The following is a 14,531-nucleotide window of genomic DNA, read 5'->3' as shown; positions in this document are numbered from 1 at the left end:
TGATCGGTTTTAACTTTTGTTAGCTTTAATAGTAACAAATTTATAAAAATCAGTTAACAAATATAATATACATGCATATTAATTTAGGGATACGATTACTTAACATAGTTAGGAGGGATGTGTGTATGCATGGGCGTGTGTGTGTGTGTGTGTGTGAGTGGGTGAATATATGTGTTATGTGTGTGTATATAATTATAATAATATATAGATTATAATAGATAGATAGTTAGTCGAGTGTCGAGTGTCGTGTTCGTGTTCGTGTCTGCAGTGCGTTGTGCTGGGCTAACTTATGGCTAAAACACAATAATAAAAAAAAGCTAAGTGCTAGAGAGGACCCTGTAGAAGACCAGTGACAGCCATAGCCATTGCTCATTGTGGCATGATTATTGCGCATGGTTGTTGATTAGATTTAAGATCGGATTCGATGGAGACGCAACTACACTCGCTTGTAGTACTCGTTGTAGTTGCGACGGCTAATCTCATCGCTGCGTCGCCTGGCGGCAATCTCCTTCTTGCGAATCTCGCGCTGCTGATAGACGAACAGCGGACGGAACACGATCGCGCGACGCTTGCGATCCCGGCGATGACTCTTCGGCTCCTCGGCGGGCGTCAGCGACAGCGCCTGCGCCTTCAGCTCCGGCTCTGGCTGGGACTGTGACTGTGTCTGTGTTTGTGTCTGTAGATCGCGTTGCGGCCGATTGCGAAACAGGTCCGTCTTGGCCGAGTCGTGGGCATAGAGCGTGCTCAGGAAATCGAAATACGGCTTGTTGCGCAGACTGTCCGGCTGGGCCAGCGGCGAGTTGTAGCTGAACTGATTGGGCGTCTCGATGTCCAGCAGCGTGTGCGGCCCATCCTGCAGCTGCTGTGGATTTTGTGGCATAGCCGTTGCCAGGCAGACCAAGCCCAGGGTCACAGCCAGGGTGTAAAACTGCGGAAATGGCAGAAAGAAAAAAATATGAAATAAAAAAATGAAACCAACAAAAATCAATCAGAAAACAAAGCAAATGTTGGAAGGTGTGAATAGCGCTTGGAGGCCGCCCAGAGAGCACCCAGCGTCGCGTTCTGCAAACTTTTAGAACCAGTCCGCGACAGCGAACAAAAAAAAAAAAAAAAACACAGACGCAAGCGGCAAAGCTTATGCTTTGAATTAGCATACAATAATTAATTTAAATGAAATAACAAATATCAATGATATAATCGCAATCAAATTTAATTTATAGTCGCACGTAAAATATTCATGATCACGTCCAGAGCGCAACTCCGATCTCCGATCTATGATTAAGATGAGCATGATCGCATGCCGCCTGTCTGCCTGTCTGCCACTGGGCAAGGCGGGTCTATAATTACTATAATGATAATACACCTGGTGGCAGGTGGTGTACCCAACCCTTATTTGGAGCTTATTTCATTTAAATATGCTGCGCCCTTGGCTGTGCCCAAGCCGGATGCACGTTGCGAGCGAAAGGCCATTGAGGAGAGACTTTAATTTATGTATCACATTTCGATTTTGTGTTAATAAAATTAGTCTTATTCTTAGAGGACAAATTAAAGACTAAACAAAACCCAAAACCGGATGATCATATCTATCGACAAATCGACAAACCAGCTTTCGGTGTAGGTGAACGCGCCAGCCGACGTTCAATGACAGCTCAGCTTGCGGCTAATCCAGCCACATTTACATATATCCATATCTAGATATCTATATATCTCTATGTCTATATGCTAAAGTCTAATCAAACAAAAAAAAATTAACCCAAAATTAGCTACTTTGCGTGCGTAAACCGCAATGGATAAGAGTTATATAAAACTGTCGCGTCGCTGATTCACGCCTCAACTCGAAATGTATCTGCATAAATAGCTTCATTGATAACCGCAAATTTTGAGCTGCGAACGTGGACAAATCTTTTGCGGCTAATTATGTAAATTTACAGCGCGAATTAATTGAATTTTCTGGTGAAATATGCTAACTGCTGCAGAAGGAGAAAACTGAAATAAACTAAAAGATGCCGAGACATAAATAAAGTATCTGTAGCTGTGCATCTCGGGTAGCTTTGTATCTTTGTATCTGTATCTGTAACCGGTTGCGCTTTAGTGGCTCAGGGCTAACCCATAAGATGTATAACACTTGTTTTATGCTCTGTGAATACCCTGTCAGATATCTAAATAAATATAAGGCCTAGTATCTATATGATCTACGACTAGTATCTATATAAGGATGGCAAGTATCTACATTTGATTCCTAGTATCTATCTATATATTTTGTAAGACATAGTATCTATAGGATCTACATATACTTCACATGAAGGGTTATTTAAAAAGATAGCTAGATATCTATAAATTATCTAAATCTTGATGTACTTTATGCGCTGTGTGAATAATTTGGGTATATAAGTTAGGTAGATGTCTATATATGTATAGAGCCTAGCATCTGTATGATCTATGCCTTCATATTTTTTATTTATGGTGCGTATAGGGCATTCGCTGGTCTAGCAGCCCGAAGCTGCATTGCTCTGCAGGCTTACAGCAGGATTTTTCAGCTAATTATATTGAATGGCTGGCTGCAGATACATGTATGTAGAGACACGTATGTAGATACATTTGTAGATACATATATGTACAGATCTCGATACAAACATATCTAGATAGATATGTGCACATTTGTAGATACATTCATATAGAAAGATATATGCATATTTGTAGATACATATCTGTAGATAGATATATGAACATTTGTAGATACATGTCTGTAGATAGATATGTGCACATTTGTAGATACATTTATAAAGATAGATATATGTACATTTGTAGATACATTTATATAGATAGATATATGAACATTTGTAGATACATATCTGTAGATAGATATGTGCACAATTCTAGATACATATCTGTAGATAGATATGTGCACATTTGTAGATACATTTATATAGATAGATATATGCACATTTGTAGATACATATCTGTAGTTAGAAATGTGCACATTTGTAGATACATATCTGTAGATAGATATATGCACAAAAGTAGATAATGTAGATGTTAACAAAAAAAAGAAGAGAAAAACAGTTTTATGAGCTATGCTCAGACTTCCTTATGAACCAAAAACCGAGACGAATCTTTTACAATATTCGACAGCGTGCTCAGAATTAGAATAATTTAAAATTTAATACTGTTTTTGACCTTGTAAAGCCACAAAAATAAAACCAAATAAAAAACATAAAAATGACTTTAAGTAAAATCAGAGCACGCTGCAAATTTTGAAATTTTTATAGAAAAAGTAAATTTTGTTCTCTCTTTTTTTTTTGTATACGTTTTTTTGCGAAATGTTAATAAACTAAACACGTTTATTAAACAAATTCGGACTCTAAATAATATTTAATTTAATTAAATTTTTAAATTCTAATTTATATACTCACTTGTTGTTTAAATGGGCACATGTTTCGTGTGTGTGTGTGTGTGTGTGTGTGTGAATTTGTTATAAATTAATGCGAAAAGCTGCTTTAATCCTGCGATTGTCACAATTGTTGCTTCAATTGCGCACACACGTTCGGTATTATAATTCGTTTTACTTAAAAATATTTGATTGAATTTATTATTTGATTTTATAGCACAAAAGTCGTAATGTTATTAATGCTCGGATTCGGGTTTATCACACGATTTGCTGGACGCGACGTCTGAGAAAGTTTATATTATTTTTGGTTTTGCATGGACTGTGTGGCTGTTGTCGCTGCTGAGCGTGCGCACTAACTGTTCAGAATATTTGTCACAAATTCACTTTTATATCTGGCCAAAAGCACACGAACCAGCCCCCCCGCCTGCCCCTCAGCCGTAGCAGCCGTAGCAGCAGCAGCAGCAGCAGACCCGCTCGCACCGCCCCATGACGCAGACGAACGGGTTTCTGCTGCGGCTGCTCTTCTTGTTGTTGTTGACTGGTTGCTGGTGTTAAGTGCTGCCGATGTCACGAACTGTGGCCAAGGAGCTGCCGGAGCACCCACAGCAGGGGCTCAGCCCGGGACAGCCAAGTGGAGGCAAAAAACTATGCTTGGACTTGAAGATGTTGCTCTTGGCTCGAGAGATCTGCGGCTGGGCACTTTCTAGCAGCTCTTGTGCTTGTTTTGCTGGCATTCAAACGATTTTGTTTGCTTTGCGCATTACGTACATTTAAATCTTTCCATGACAAAGCAAAGCTGATGGCTCTGGACAGGATTAAGGCGTGGCGTCTGAAACAATACGGAAGCCAACAACTGGCAGCTGGCAGCTAGAGTTAAAGCTAATCGGCTTCCGAATCGGAAAGCCCATTTAAATAACTGGGCGCATTCTTATGTAGACGAGCTCATTAGGCAAATTGAATCCGCTCGGAAAACTGTCAACATACGAAATGTGGATGTTGCGTGTCGCGCTCTTGAAACCGATCTCTCAAGCTTAACGCTTAAACATTGCCGAAGGTCAGCCAACTTGAGCATATTATTTGGGACAAAAGAAGCTGAGACAAGTCAGCGAGGCGGCAAGTTGAGATTTGGGCCAAGTTGAATGCTCCCTTTGGGCGCATATTCTGCAGACTTTTCCAGTTCGATTTGCGCAGATGAAATGCTCACGTGATGCGGCCAAAACAAAAAACAATTCAAATCAAAACAAACCGAGGCGAGGCGAGGCGAATCGAATAAAAACTTGTTGTCAATACGATTGACAGTTGTCTGAACCAATTCAAACATATTTGAGTTCATTTGATTTGATTTGTGCTGCACACACAGAAAATTGTCAACACGGCGCTGTCGCAAATGCCAGCGCTTCTTTTACGTTTATTTGTTAAATAAATTTAATTTAATTGATTTTTAATTAATTTCCAGCCAGAGCCGGTTTTCAGACAAACACAGTTAAAACAAACAAATGTCAAAGAGTAAGAGCAAAAGATAAGCAAATCGAAAAAAAAAAAAAAAAACAACTACACAATACCCTGTAAATCGGCCTGCATTTGTAACAGGCCATTTGTCATCCAAATGATTTGAGTAAAGTTCTTGAGAACTGCAATTAGCACCATTTGTTGATGAGACATTGCATTTCTCTGGCATTTATCTTTGGCATCAGCATCATTTCGCCCAACTAATTGATAGAAATATGGGCTGGGATACGCGCTGCTTCCGTCAAGAGGTGCTAAACAGAGATTTATGTGCATGTGAATGTGGAACTCGGAACTGGGACTGAGGTTGGGGCTGTGACTGGCACCGCCGGATGGGCGCTAAGCAATTTTCACCAGGGCCTGCCCGGGTTGCTGTGCTACCCTGTGACTCATATGAATCGCAAATGATTCATTAAGGAAAACATAATACGTAAACGGCTTGAACTCTTCACGGTTCGATAATTGAGATGTGGAAAGAGCCATTGATTAATTGTTTTAACAGCTAAACGCAGCCTCAAATTGATGTCAGTAATCCTTAGCAAATGGTCTAGGTATGTCGTATTTATTTACATTAGCACTTCTCACATTGTTGCTTGTTGTTTGTTTTTTTTTGTCGCCGTGTACGTCACAGCAAGGCGTTTAATTAACACTTGAGAGCTCGTCACAATGTTTTAATGATGGAAATTTAAGGCTGGTGTGCCGATTTTTCCTTAATTAAAAACATACTGCTAATAAAAGCAAACACATACATCAAGTCGGTTGTTGTCCAAATTCAATTAAGCACAACATTAACATCGCATTGTGGAAAAGTTTATATTTTGAATTTCGCGGACCTGCATCAATTAGGTGGCAACGCTGCGCACACGTGAAGTTGGCAGCAAGCCTGTTTGTCTTGGCTTGAAGTTAGCTGCACGCAGCTTCCAACCGGTTTGATGTTCGCTGCAGTGCGATGTCAAACCCGTTGGAAGTGCGCTGCCCGCGAAATTGTTCAAACAAGGGAAATTTGTTGTTTACCTTTTTATAAATTAATTCAGCCTGTAAAATAACATTGGCCAATCGCAGCTGCAATTAATGTATGGTATTGCAAAAAAAAATGAATACTAGCCAAATAAATGTGATAGTGCATATGTTTCTATAACCGAAATAAATATGCATAGTATTTGCACATTTTAATTAATATCATACGGGGAAAAAAATATAAAAAAGTACCCAAAAAGGTCTACTGAATAAAGTACCAGTTTTTTTTTTTTTGAATTTGTACATGCGCTAACCGTTAACGAAAACTCACCTCTGGCCTCTGTTAATGTTAACATTCTAAGAGAGCGATAACACGGGGCAGACAATTTGATGATCTCTTGTCGCAAGATGAATATCGTAAATGCGGTGTGAGTGCTATTTGAGTGCTGTTATTGCGCTTGCTTGCTTATTCACTTTGTTACAAAAATTGTTAGTGGCCAAATCTTTATTTTTATTTAAAAAATACAGTGTTTAATACAGGTGCAGGTGCCGGTATCTCTCACTAGTTGATTAATCGTGATCGTCGTGTTTTTACTGCCGTTTTTTTTACTGCGGTTAAAGTGGTAGCATTTATTTTTTTTTTCGTCGGCAAAGAATAATTTTACCGATCGCGTCTGTGTTTGCCTGTGTGCGTAAAAGTGTACACACACACACACACACACACATAGAAAGAAACAAACAACAAGTACATATGTATGTACATACATTTCGATGTACAATTATTATATTATATAGCTAAGCATGTTCCGTGCGTTTATTGTTGCTGCTATTCGGTTGCTTGACAAACACAAAACACATTTTAATATTTAACTAATATTTATAATTCGCACACACGTAATCGCAACGACAAATTGTGAGAGTATATTAGCCGAGTTATTTTCCATTGCGCAGCGTCGGCACAGGAGCAGCACGCACACAAACGCGCACACGCACACGCACACGTATACACACACACAGTTGCATTTGCTTGTGCTTTTTTGACTTTAACTGTTATAATTTGTTGATTCTCCTTTGACACGCGCTTCTCTGTCGCGTTGTATGACAAAGGGTATGTGCACGTCGTTCGCGTTGTGATGAGAAGAAGAACCGAAATTTAGCAGCAATAAATTGTTGTACTTTTTTCTATATATGTATTTGTTGCTCTTTCGTGTAGCTGCTCTCTTGTTACTGTTGTTGTTATTATTATTGTTACTGTTGTTTTCGGCTGCGATTAGAATTAATTGACAAATGGCAAAAAAGAACGAAACAAATATGTTTGTTGCCTTTGTGCTGGCTCTTCGCATGCAGTAAAAGCAAAAGCAAAGCCAAATTCAGAAGCAAGCCAAAAGCAATAACAGTTGAAATGGTTAACTGGCCAGAGAATACATGAATTTATTAAAAAAAATATATATATATATATATACACGTTCAAATAGAACAAACGAAATAACTCAAACGGGTTCGTTGACCGGCTACAACAACAACAACAACTACAACTCACATAAATAACAGCAACAACAACAGCGAAGGCAGCAGAGAATAGTGTCAAGCGAGATTAGCTTCAGAAATAGAAACAGCCGTAAGCATAGCCATAACATAGGCATGGCCATAACATAGGCTAGCCGAAATTAACACCTGTTGCACGCGTCGATTTCGTTATGTTATTAACATGTTAACCCTGCGATGGCCATGTGCACTATTCTTGACCTTGAGAATTGTGCGCAACTATTAACCCATGGTTGGCCTGTTTTTGCAAATGTGTTTTAAGTTTAATATTTGTTCTAGCTCTTGCAGTTCCACCCAAAAAAAAAAAAAAAAACAAAAGAAAAATTGAAAATAATTAAGTATAATGGCATCTGCACCGCAAAGCAAAAGGCAAAAACTATCCGAGCCGCAATGTGTGGAGGATATTGTACCGTTAAATTATAAGGAACTGGATATTATCGGCACAGGTATGTGTAAATGTTTGAATGACTTTTGATGTGTATGTGTGTGTGTGTGTATAACAGTTTGCAGTTTCGACCCTAACAACATGTAGGGCATTATCCTTCTGCTATAGCCGAACCAATTGCGCTGGTTTTCAACTTTAACAACCGCATCGAATGCACTGACAAGGGGAAATACTGGGTTTTCAATGTAGTTGCAATTGCCGAACCAACTCCCCAGTCTTGTAAATAGGGTTTTTTAAATTTTCATAGCATACTTTCAGGAAAGTTTTCGAAACCACGTGCATTTCAGTTCGAAAAATGAGCAAAAACAAATAAATAAACTCGACAGGTGCCATATTCGAATAGGAAGTCAATAAATATCGCAAGCTCTTGATAGTGTATCTTTTTTTTTTCCAAGAAATATCTCCACATATATATCAATTACGTCACGGAGCCGAGTTTGTGTGGAGAGTTAAGAGGTGCGCATGGTGAATGTTAATGTTGGTTATTATGACTGGTTTTTTATTTTATTTTGGCATGTTTTCGCATGGGCGTGCCTGCAGAAGGGATGCATCAAGTGCGAGGGCAACAATGGGTTAAGCGTGCGCTTAACAGGTCACGCACTCTGCGTGACAGATCAAGTTACATTTTGTAGATAGTAGCCCCCTTCTCCCCTTCTCGAGTACCATGGAAATAAGAAAAAAGAAAAACAAAAAATACAAGTTCAACTTTTTTCTAAAAAAGACATTGAAAAAAATGTATCAGCTTTTGTTGGTTTTTTGCCATTTTGCCATTTCGCATTCATTCAATTATTGCCTCTTGCTTTTGTGTTTTCAGATATCTGTTCGCTGTTGCTGTTATTGTTGCTGTTATTGTTGTTGCTGTTGTTGCTGTTATTGTTGCCTTTGATTTTGTGCAAAATTTGGTGACAATTGAAAGAGCAGACGCAAAAACGAGTCGACGAAATAGTCGATCGAGTGCGAATTTCTACCTCTGTTCGTTGTGTTTTTGTTTTTGTTTTTGTTACTCTGCTTTCTGCTTCTTCTTTTCGACTCTATTGTTATATACATATGTACGTATATTGTGGCAAACCTGGCCTTGTACTTGACTTTTGTAGCTTTTGCTGCGAGCAGTCACACACAAATTTTTGAGTCCGAAATTCGACGAATTGCCGAATCGGCAAGACATGCGGAAAATGTTAAATGAAAGTGAATGTCACCCGAAATAGAACTCCCACGCCCCGTGCCATCTGTCCGAATGCCGTGTCCAACTTGTCTGGCCCGCCCGCCCGCTCGCTGATAAATTTCCGGTGACAGAATTTTGTCTTTCTAATTTGAATCGATGCATGTCACACTCTGCCTCCCTCTCCCTCTCTCTCTCTCCGTCTCTCTCTCTCTCTGTCTCTCCCACACAGCCAAAAATCAGCCGGTTGCTTATCAACACAGCTGACTGCATGTTTTTTTTTATTTTTTTGACGTTTCGCTTTTCGTTTTGGTCTCTAGCTATCATTTGCTATGTACATATTTGTGTGCGAAATTTCTATTTCGTACGAAATATACAGTTGTACAATTGTATATATAAATTCACTTGTTCTTATCTGCATGCTCTCCTTGTCTTTCCATTGGGTCTTTTGTTGATTAACATTTTGTTCGAGTTTGCAATTTACTTTTTACTTTACTTTTCTTTTCTCATGATAGGCATAACTGTATTCCCCATATGCATGCGTGCTTGTGTGCGTGTGTGTGTGTGTGACCTACATATTTCTGTATAACACAATTGCAAACTTTACATTTACATACATATGAACATTGTCTTTACAGGCGCCTACGGCACAGTTTATCGGGCACGCGACAATATCACCGGGCACTTCGTGGCCATTAAGAAGGTGCGCATTGCACTCACCGAGAATGGAGTGAGTGCGTCCACGCTGCGAGAGATTTCGCTCCTTAAGCAGCTGAATACATATGATCATGCGAATATTGTCAAGTGAGTACCAGCACACACATGCATACGAGTGCATACATACTTATGTTATCTTGGTGGCGCCTCACTATTTGCCAACTAATTTAAAGAAAAAAAAAAAGTCGTTACGTTATGCGGCGAACACAGATTACAGACAATGGCATTGACTTGTGTGGGTGTGCGTGTGTGTGTGTGTGTGTGTGTATTTTCGCACACTCAAGCAGCTCGCTTGTGTTTATCTTTCGCTTTCCACGCTTCTTTATTGTCTGCTTCTCTTCAACTGACCAAGAGCAGGCGCTAAAACAAGCGTAACTGTAACGGTCGCTGCATAGCACGCCTACAAAATTGCATTCCACACACACACACACACACACACACACACACACACACGCGCGCACATGCCACATGCATATAAAATTGTTATACCAAACGTCAAATACAAAGCGGCGCCGGCTTGCCCTGCGGCCGCTGATAACGACGTCGCAAATTTTGTTTGCAACAACAGCCAACAGCTAATCTATTGCCTTGGGGAAATTGAAGTAGGACAGCAATTAGCCAGCTAACTGTTGCAATGCCCAATAAATGCAAAATTGCCCATAACTAGAAACAACATTGTTTATAAGTCAAATTAACTTATACCAACATGTTGTTGCGGTTTTGCAAAAATACTTTGAAACGCACCTAAATTCGTATACAGCAGCGACCATTGCGGCGGCATTAAGTACTACATGCATAAACCACTCAAACTCTCTCAATACTAAATGTCGCTCGGCACTCGAAGCGCCATTGGTTATTTCGCTTGGCGCTCAGCTACGATATTACGATCAAGAGCAAATTGAATAGCGTAAATGGCTCATAGTGTTAAAGAGCGGACGCAGCGGTAGCTGTTAGCTTTGCCGCTGTTCAAATCGCTTAAGCATTTTACCGTATTTTTGGGCTAGAGCTCAAAATGCTTAGTTTTGCACGTAAAATGAAAAAAACCCATTGCGAATCAAATTTAAAAATTAGTTAAACTGTTGCAAAATAATAATAAAATTAAATCAATTTAAAATGCATATTCAAATTAATTTTATAAAAATTCTCAAATTTGTAGTAAATTCATAGAAAATTCGCAATTCACTTAACAGTGCTGCAAAACTGTTGGCTAACAGAATGTTAGCAAGCGACTCTCCCCAATTGAAACAGGGGCAATTATGTTAATCATACTGGCGCTCTCCACTGTATATGCTCTTGATCGAACGTGTTGTAGAAATTTCCATAATTCGTATGAGCGGAGTGTTTTTTGTAGTACGCCAAATGCCCGCAGCGCGTCTAATGGCGCCAGCTCAACGCACACATGCACACTCGATCAGTTCATTAACTGCACACACACATACCCACAGATGTTATAATTTCCCCTCTTCGCAGACTGCTCGACGTATGCCAGTTCTTGGAACGCGATGGGAAATTGTTGATTCTGTTGGTTTTCGAGCACTTGGAGCAGGATTTATCCGACTTAATAGAAGCTTTGCCACCCTCCGGCATGTCGCCCACAAATATACAGGTAATGCATAAACTACAGTTTATTTGGTGTAATTTCAATTTACATATTTGTTTATTAATTGCAGCGCCTGTCGCGTGAGCTATTGACCGGAGTGGACTTTCTGCACGCCCATCGCATCATTCACCGCGATTTGAAGCCGCAAAATCTGCTCGTCTCGTCGCAGGGCCATCTAAAGATAGCCGATTTTGGCCTGGCCAAGACCTATGGCCGGGACATGAAACTCACCTCGGTCGTGGTCACCCTGTGGTATCGGGCGCCCGAGGTGCTGCTCGCCCAGGGCTACAACAGCTCGGTGGACATCTGGAGTGCGGCCTGCATCATATTCGAGATGTTCAATCGCAAGCCCCTCTTTCCGGGCAACTCCGAGAAGAATCAATTGGATCGCATATTCGAGTGGGTTCCGCCGTCAATCGATCCTTCTCATTCCTTAACTGTAACTGTTAACCATTTTGCCTGTCCTGTTGCAGACTAACGGGACGTCCCACGGAGGAGCAATGGCCCAAGAGCGTGTCCATCTCGCGGGAACACTTTCCGCCACGCAGTCGCAAGCGACCCTCCGACTTCTGTCCGGATCTCGGCAAATTCGCCGACAATTTGCTGGACGTAAGCGACCTCTCTCTTCGCCCCTTTCTCCACTTGTTAATCTCGTTCGCATTTATCTCCCGCAGCAAATGCTCTCGTATCAGCTTCACAAGCGTCCCACTGCGCTGGCCTGCTTGGAGCATGAGTATTTCCAGGAGGAGCCCTTGTAGAATGCGGCTGAGTTCCCAGCTAAGCGAAGCATTTAATTGCTTCTGCCAAAATGTTCCTTTATTTTATATATATATATGTATTTTTTTTAATATTGTTTATCAAGCTTAAATGTAATTGTTAATCAACTGCCGTTAAACGAAACTCGAGGATTGCGATCCTGTCTAAAATGTGATACACAAAGTTCAGGACTAGACTCATGGTCGGGCATATACCATATACCCTATAGAGTATACCCTATATAAATGCTATATGCCACATGCAACTAATTATATTCAAAATTATACACATGTATATATATTTAGGCGTAGCTACACTATTTTTATACACATTTATATATAACCATATATATATATATATTTTTAAGTCTTAAGCGCATGAAAATATTGCATTTAATAAAGAAGTCAAATTCAAATAAGGCGCGCATTTTATAACAGTCTTATAAACTTGTCAAGTGGCTTAACATTTCTGCTCTTATAAAGGCTGTTATGTTAGGCGTTGCAAAGCAGCACTGTTACTTACGTTATGCTATTTAACAGTGATCGTAAGTAAGAGTATTATAAGAGCTGCACTGTTAGAGTAGCAGCTGTTAAGCAACAGCGGTCGCAAGTGTTGTACAACGTTAAAAAAAATGTATTTTTCATTTACAAATATTGTTCACATCTTTGGCTTAATTGGAATGTTCAGAAACATATCACTTTTATGCTTAGGCTAACCCAACAATTATGTAAAAGACCAGCGGCAGCACCAGATTGTCCACCTGATCGGTAGACGCCTCCACCAAAGCCGTGTTGAGCGCCGCAAACAGCGTGGCGAACCATTTGGCCTGGCTCATGACCAGAACTCCGCCCAGCTGCAGCAGCCAAACGGAGAGCAGCACGGACAGCACAAAGGCCACGGTGCCCTCCAGGGAGCGACTGGAATCTGCAATTAAATCTGATTACAATCAACAGGCACTTGCACTTGTGTATAATTACGTACTGGCCCACTTGTTGCGTCCGTACTTGGAGCCCAGCACGCTGGCGGCGGTGTCGCCCACGCCCACAGAGAGTACGCCGGATAGGAGCAATAGTGGCGGACTGTCCTGGGCGGCGCAGGGGCAGGGTGTCAGCCAAATGGGCAGCGCGCAGCCAATCAACAGGCAGAAGGGCGTCAGCGCCAACTGGCCCGCATCCTTGACATCCTTGAAGGAGTCAAAGGCCTGCGCCAGTGTGTCCGCAAACGGCGGCATCTGCAACAGACGCAGCAGCTCCAGCACCACGAATACGGCCAGAGCAATGCCCGTAGCAATGTACAGCAAGGCGCACTGATAGATCAGGCCGGGCACAAAGACCAGCACGATCAGCAAGTGGAATATCTTGCGCATCCGCGTGCTCGCCTGCGTCGTGTTGCCCAGCTGCCAGCTGACGGTGGCGCAGGTGAGGCCCACGAGTAGCAGATAGAAAGCTATGATGAACAGCTGGCGGGGAAGAGACAGAGAGAGAGAGAGAGCGAGAGAGAGAGAGGCATCTTAATTAACTGAAATCTCGTATATCACACAGGCTCCACTCACTCGGATCTGCTCCTTGAACATGAACTGGAGCAGGGCAATCAGTGGCAAGGGCTGGGTTACGGGCGCGCAGGTGACGGCCGCGAGCAGCAGCAGCATCAGCAGGTAGAAGGGCAGCGGCCGACGCAGGAATGGCAGCAGCGCCAGCAGCACGCAGGCGCACACCAACGAGACTAAGGCACTCTGCATAATGGCATTCAATTGGCCAAAATCAGTTGCGGGCTTCGGATTCGAGCACAGCCGGAAACTGGCGTTGAGCAGGAAGAGCACGAGTCCCTGCACCAGAATTGCCGCCTCGCCAAAGGTGAATGTCTGGGGCAGACCGCGCAGCACGCTAATATAGACATGCTGGTACAGGCGGATGAGTAGCAGGCCAGCGATCAGGGCCAACGGCCAGGTTATGTCCAAGAGCAGCGTCAGCCAGAGGCCGGTGGCAATGCCGGGCAGCAGATTGCTCGCACGCTCAATAAGTGGTCCAGTCTTTAGGTGGGAACACAAGACAAAGAAAAGCGTCCGCAGGCACATGCCAATTGCGACCGCAATCAGAAGCCGATGCACTGCATCCGTCGGTGGACAGGCCGGCGACGCGGTCTGTGTGTGCAGATAGCTTGTGATCAGGGCCGTGGGCAATAGCAAGCATAGCCAGCCGCCCTTCGAAGCATAGGGCCTAATCACAATTGAGCTGTATTAGTCATAAATAAGATATACAAGAGCTTTGTTTACCTGGTCAAAAGTCGCTCGACCATACTTGCAATATATGTAACTGTGTTGTGCAGCACTTGAAAGTGGTGAGTTATGCGCTATCGATTTATCGATTGCAGTCAAGTATCGTTTGCTGCTCCACCACTGTTAAGCTTAACAGAGATCATGTGTGGTGGCGCGTTGATAGTCAGAAACTATCGATACACG

At 41.9% G+C, this 14,531-nt stretch overlaps 3 protein-coding genes across 5 annotated transcripts; 1 reads left to right on the top strand and 2 right to left on the bottom strand.

Moving 5' to 3' along the window:
* Positions 1-3: 3 nt before the first annotated feature.
* On the bottom strand, positions 4-6,324 carry Lst (Limostatin). 2 transcript variants are annotated; one of them, XM_002050702.4, is made up of 2 exons: positions 6,183-6,324; positions 4-928 (listed from the first exon to the last, which is right to left on the bottom strand). In XM_002050702.4, the coding sequence occupies exon 2, from the start codon at positions 878-880 to the stop codon at positions 437-439; it is 444 nt and encodes a 147-aa protein (XP_002050738.2). In that variant the 5' UTR covers positions 881-928; positions 6,183-6,324; the 3' UTR covers positions 4-436. The 2 variants fall into 2 exon arrangements, with proteins under 2 accessions (XP_002050738.2, XP_070066646.1); XM_070210545.1 differs by lacking the exon at positions 6,183-6,324 and adding an exon at positions 3,414-3,767.
* Positions 6,252-12,477, top strand: Cdk4 (Cyclin-dependent kinase 4). Of its 2 annotated transcripts, none has more exons than XM_032436078.2 (7): positions 6,252-6,340; positions 7,676-7,842; positions 9,639-9,804; positions 11,188-11,323; positions 11,388-11,716; positions 11,791-11,926; positions 11,992-12,477. In XM_032436078.2, the coding sequence occupies exons 2-7, from the start codon at positions 7,740-7,742 to the stop codon at positions 12,073-12,075; spliced, it is 954 nt and encodes a 317-aa protein (XP_032291969.1). In that variant the 5' UTR covers positions 6,252-6,340; positions 7,676-7,739; the 3' UTR covers positions 12,076-12,477. The 2 variants fall into 2 exon arrangements, with proteins under 2 accessions (XP_032291969.1, XP_070066645.1); XM_070210544.1 differs by lacking the exon at positions 6,252-6,340 and adding an exon at positions 6,469-6,604.
* A 206-nt stretch (positions 12,478-12,683) lies between these two features.
* Dolk (Dolichol kinase) lies at positions 12,684-14,469 on the bottom strand. The gene is made up of 4 exons (XM_002050704.4): positions 14,346-14,469; positions 13,626-14,289; positions 13,055-13,532; positions 12,684-12,997 (listed from the first exon to the last, which is right to left on the bottom strand). The coding sequence occupies exons 1-4, from the start codon at positions 14,366-14,368 to the stop codon at positions 12,780-12,782; spliced, it is 1,383 nt and encodes a 460-aa protein (XP_002050740.2). The 5' UTR covers positions 14,369-14,469; the 3' UTR covers positions 12,684-12,779.
* Positions 14,470-14,531: the final 62 nt, after the last annotated feature.

This window comes from Drosophila virilis, chromosome 5 (assembly GCF_030788295.1).
Source record: "Drosophila virilis strain 15010-1051.87 chromosome 5, Dvir_AGI_RSII-ME, whole genome shotgun sequence".
NCBI lineage: Eukaryota > Metazoa > Arthropoda > Insecta > Diptera > Drosophilidae > Drosophila > Drosophila virilis.
Note: the sequence above shows the minus strand (reverse complement) of the source record. Positions and strands in the feature narration are given on the sequence as shown.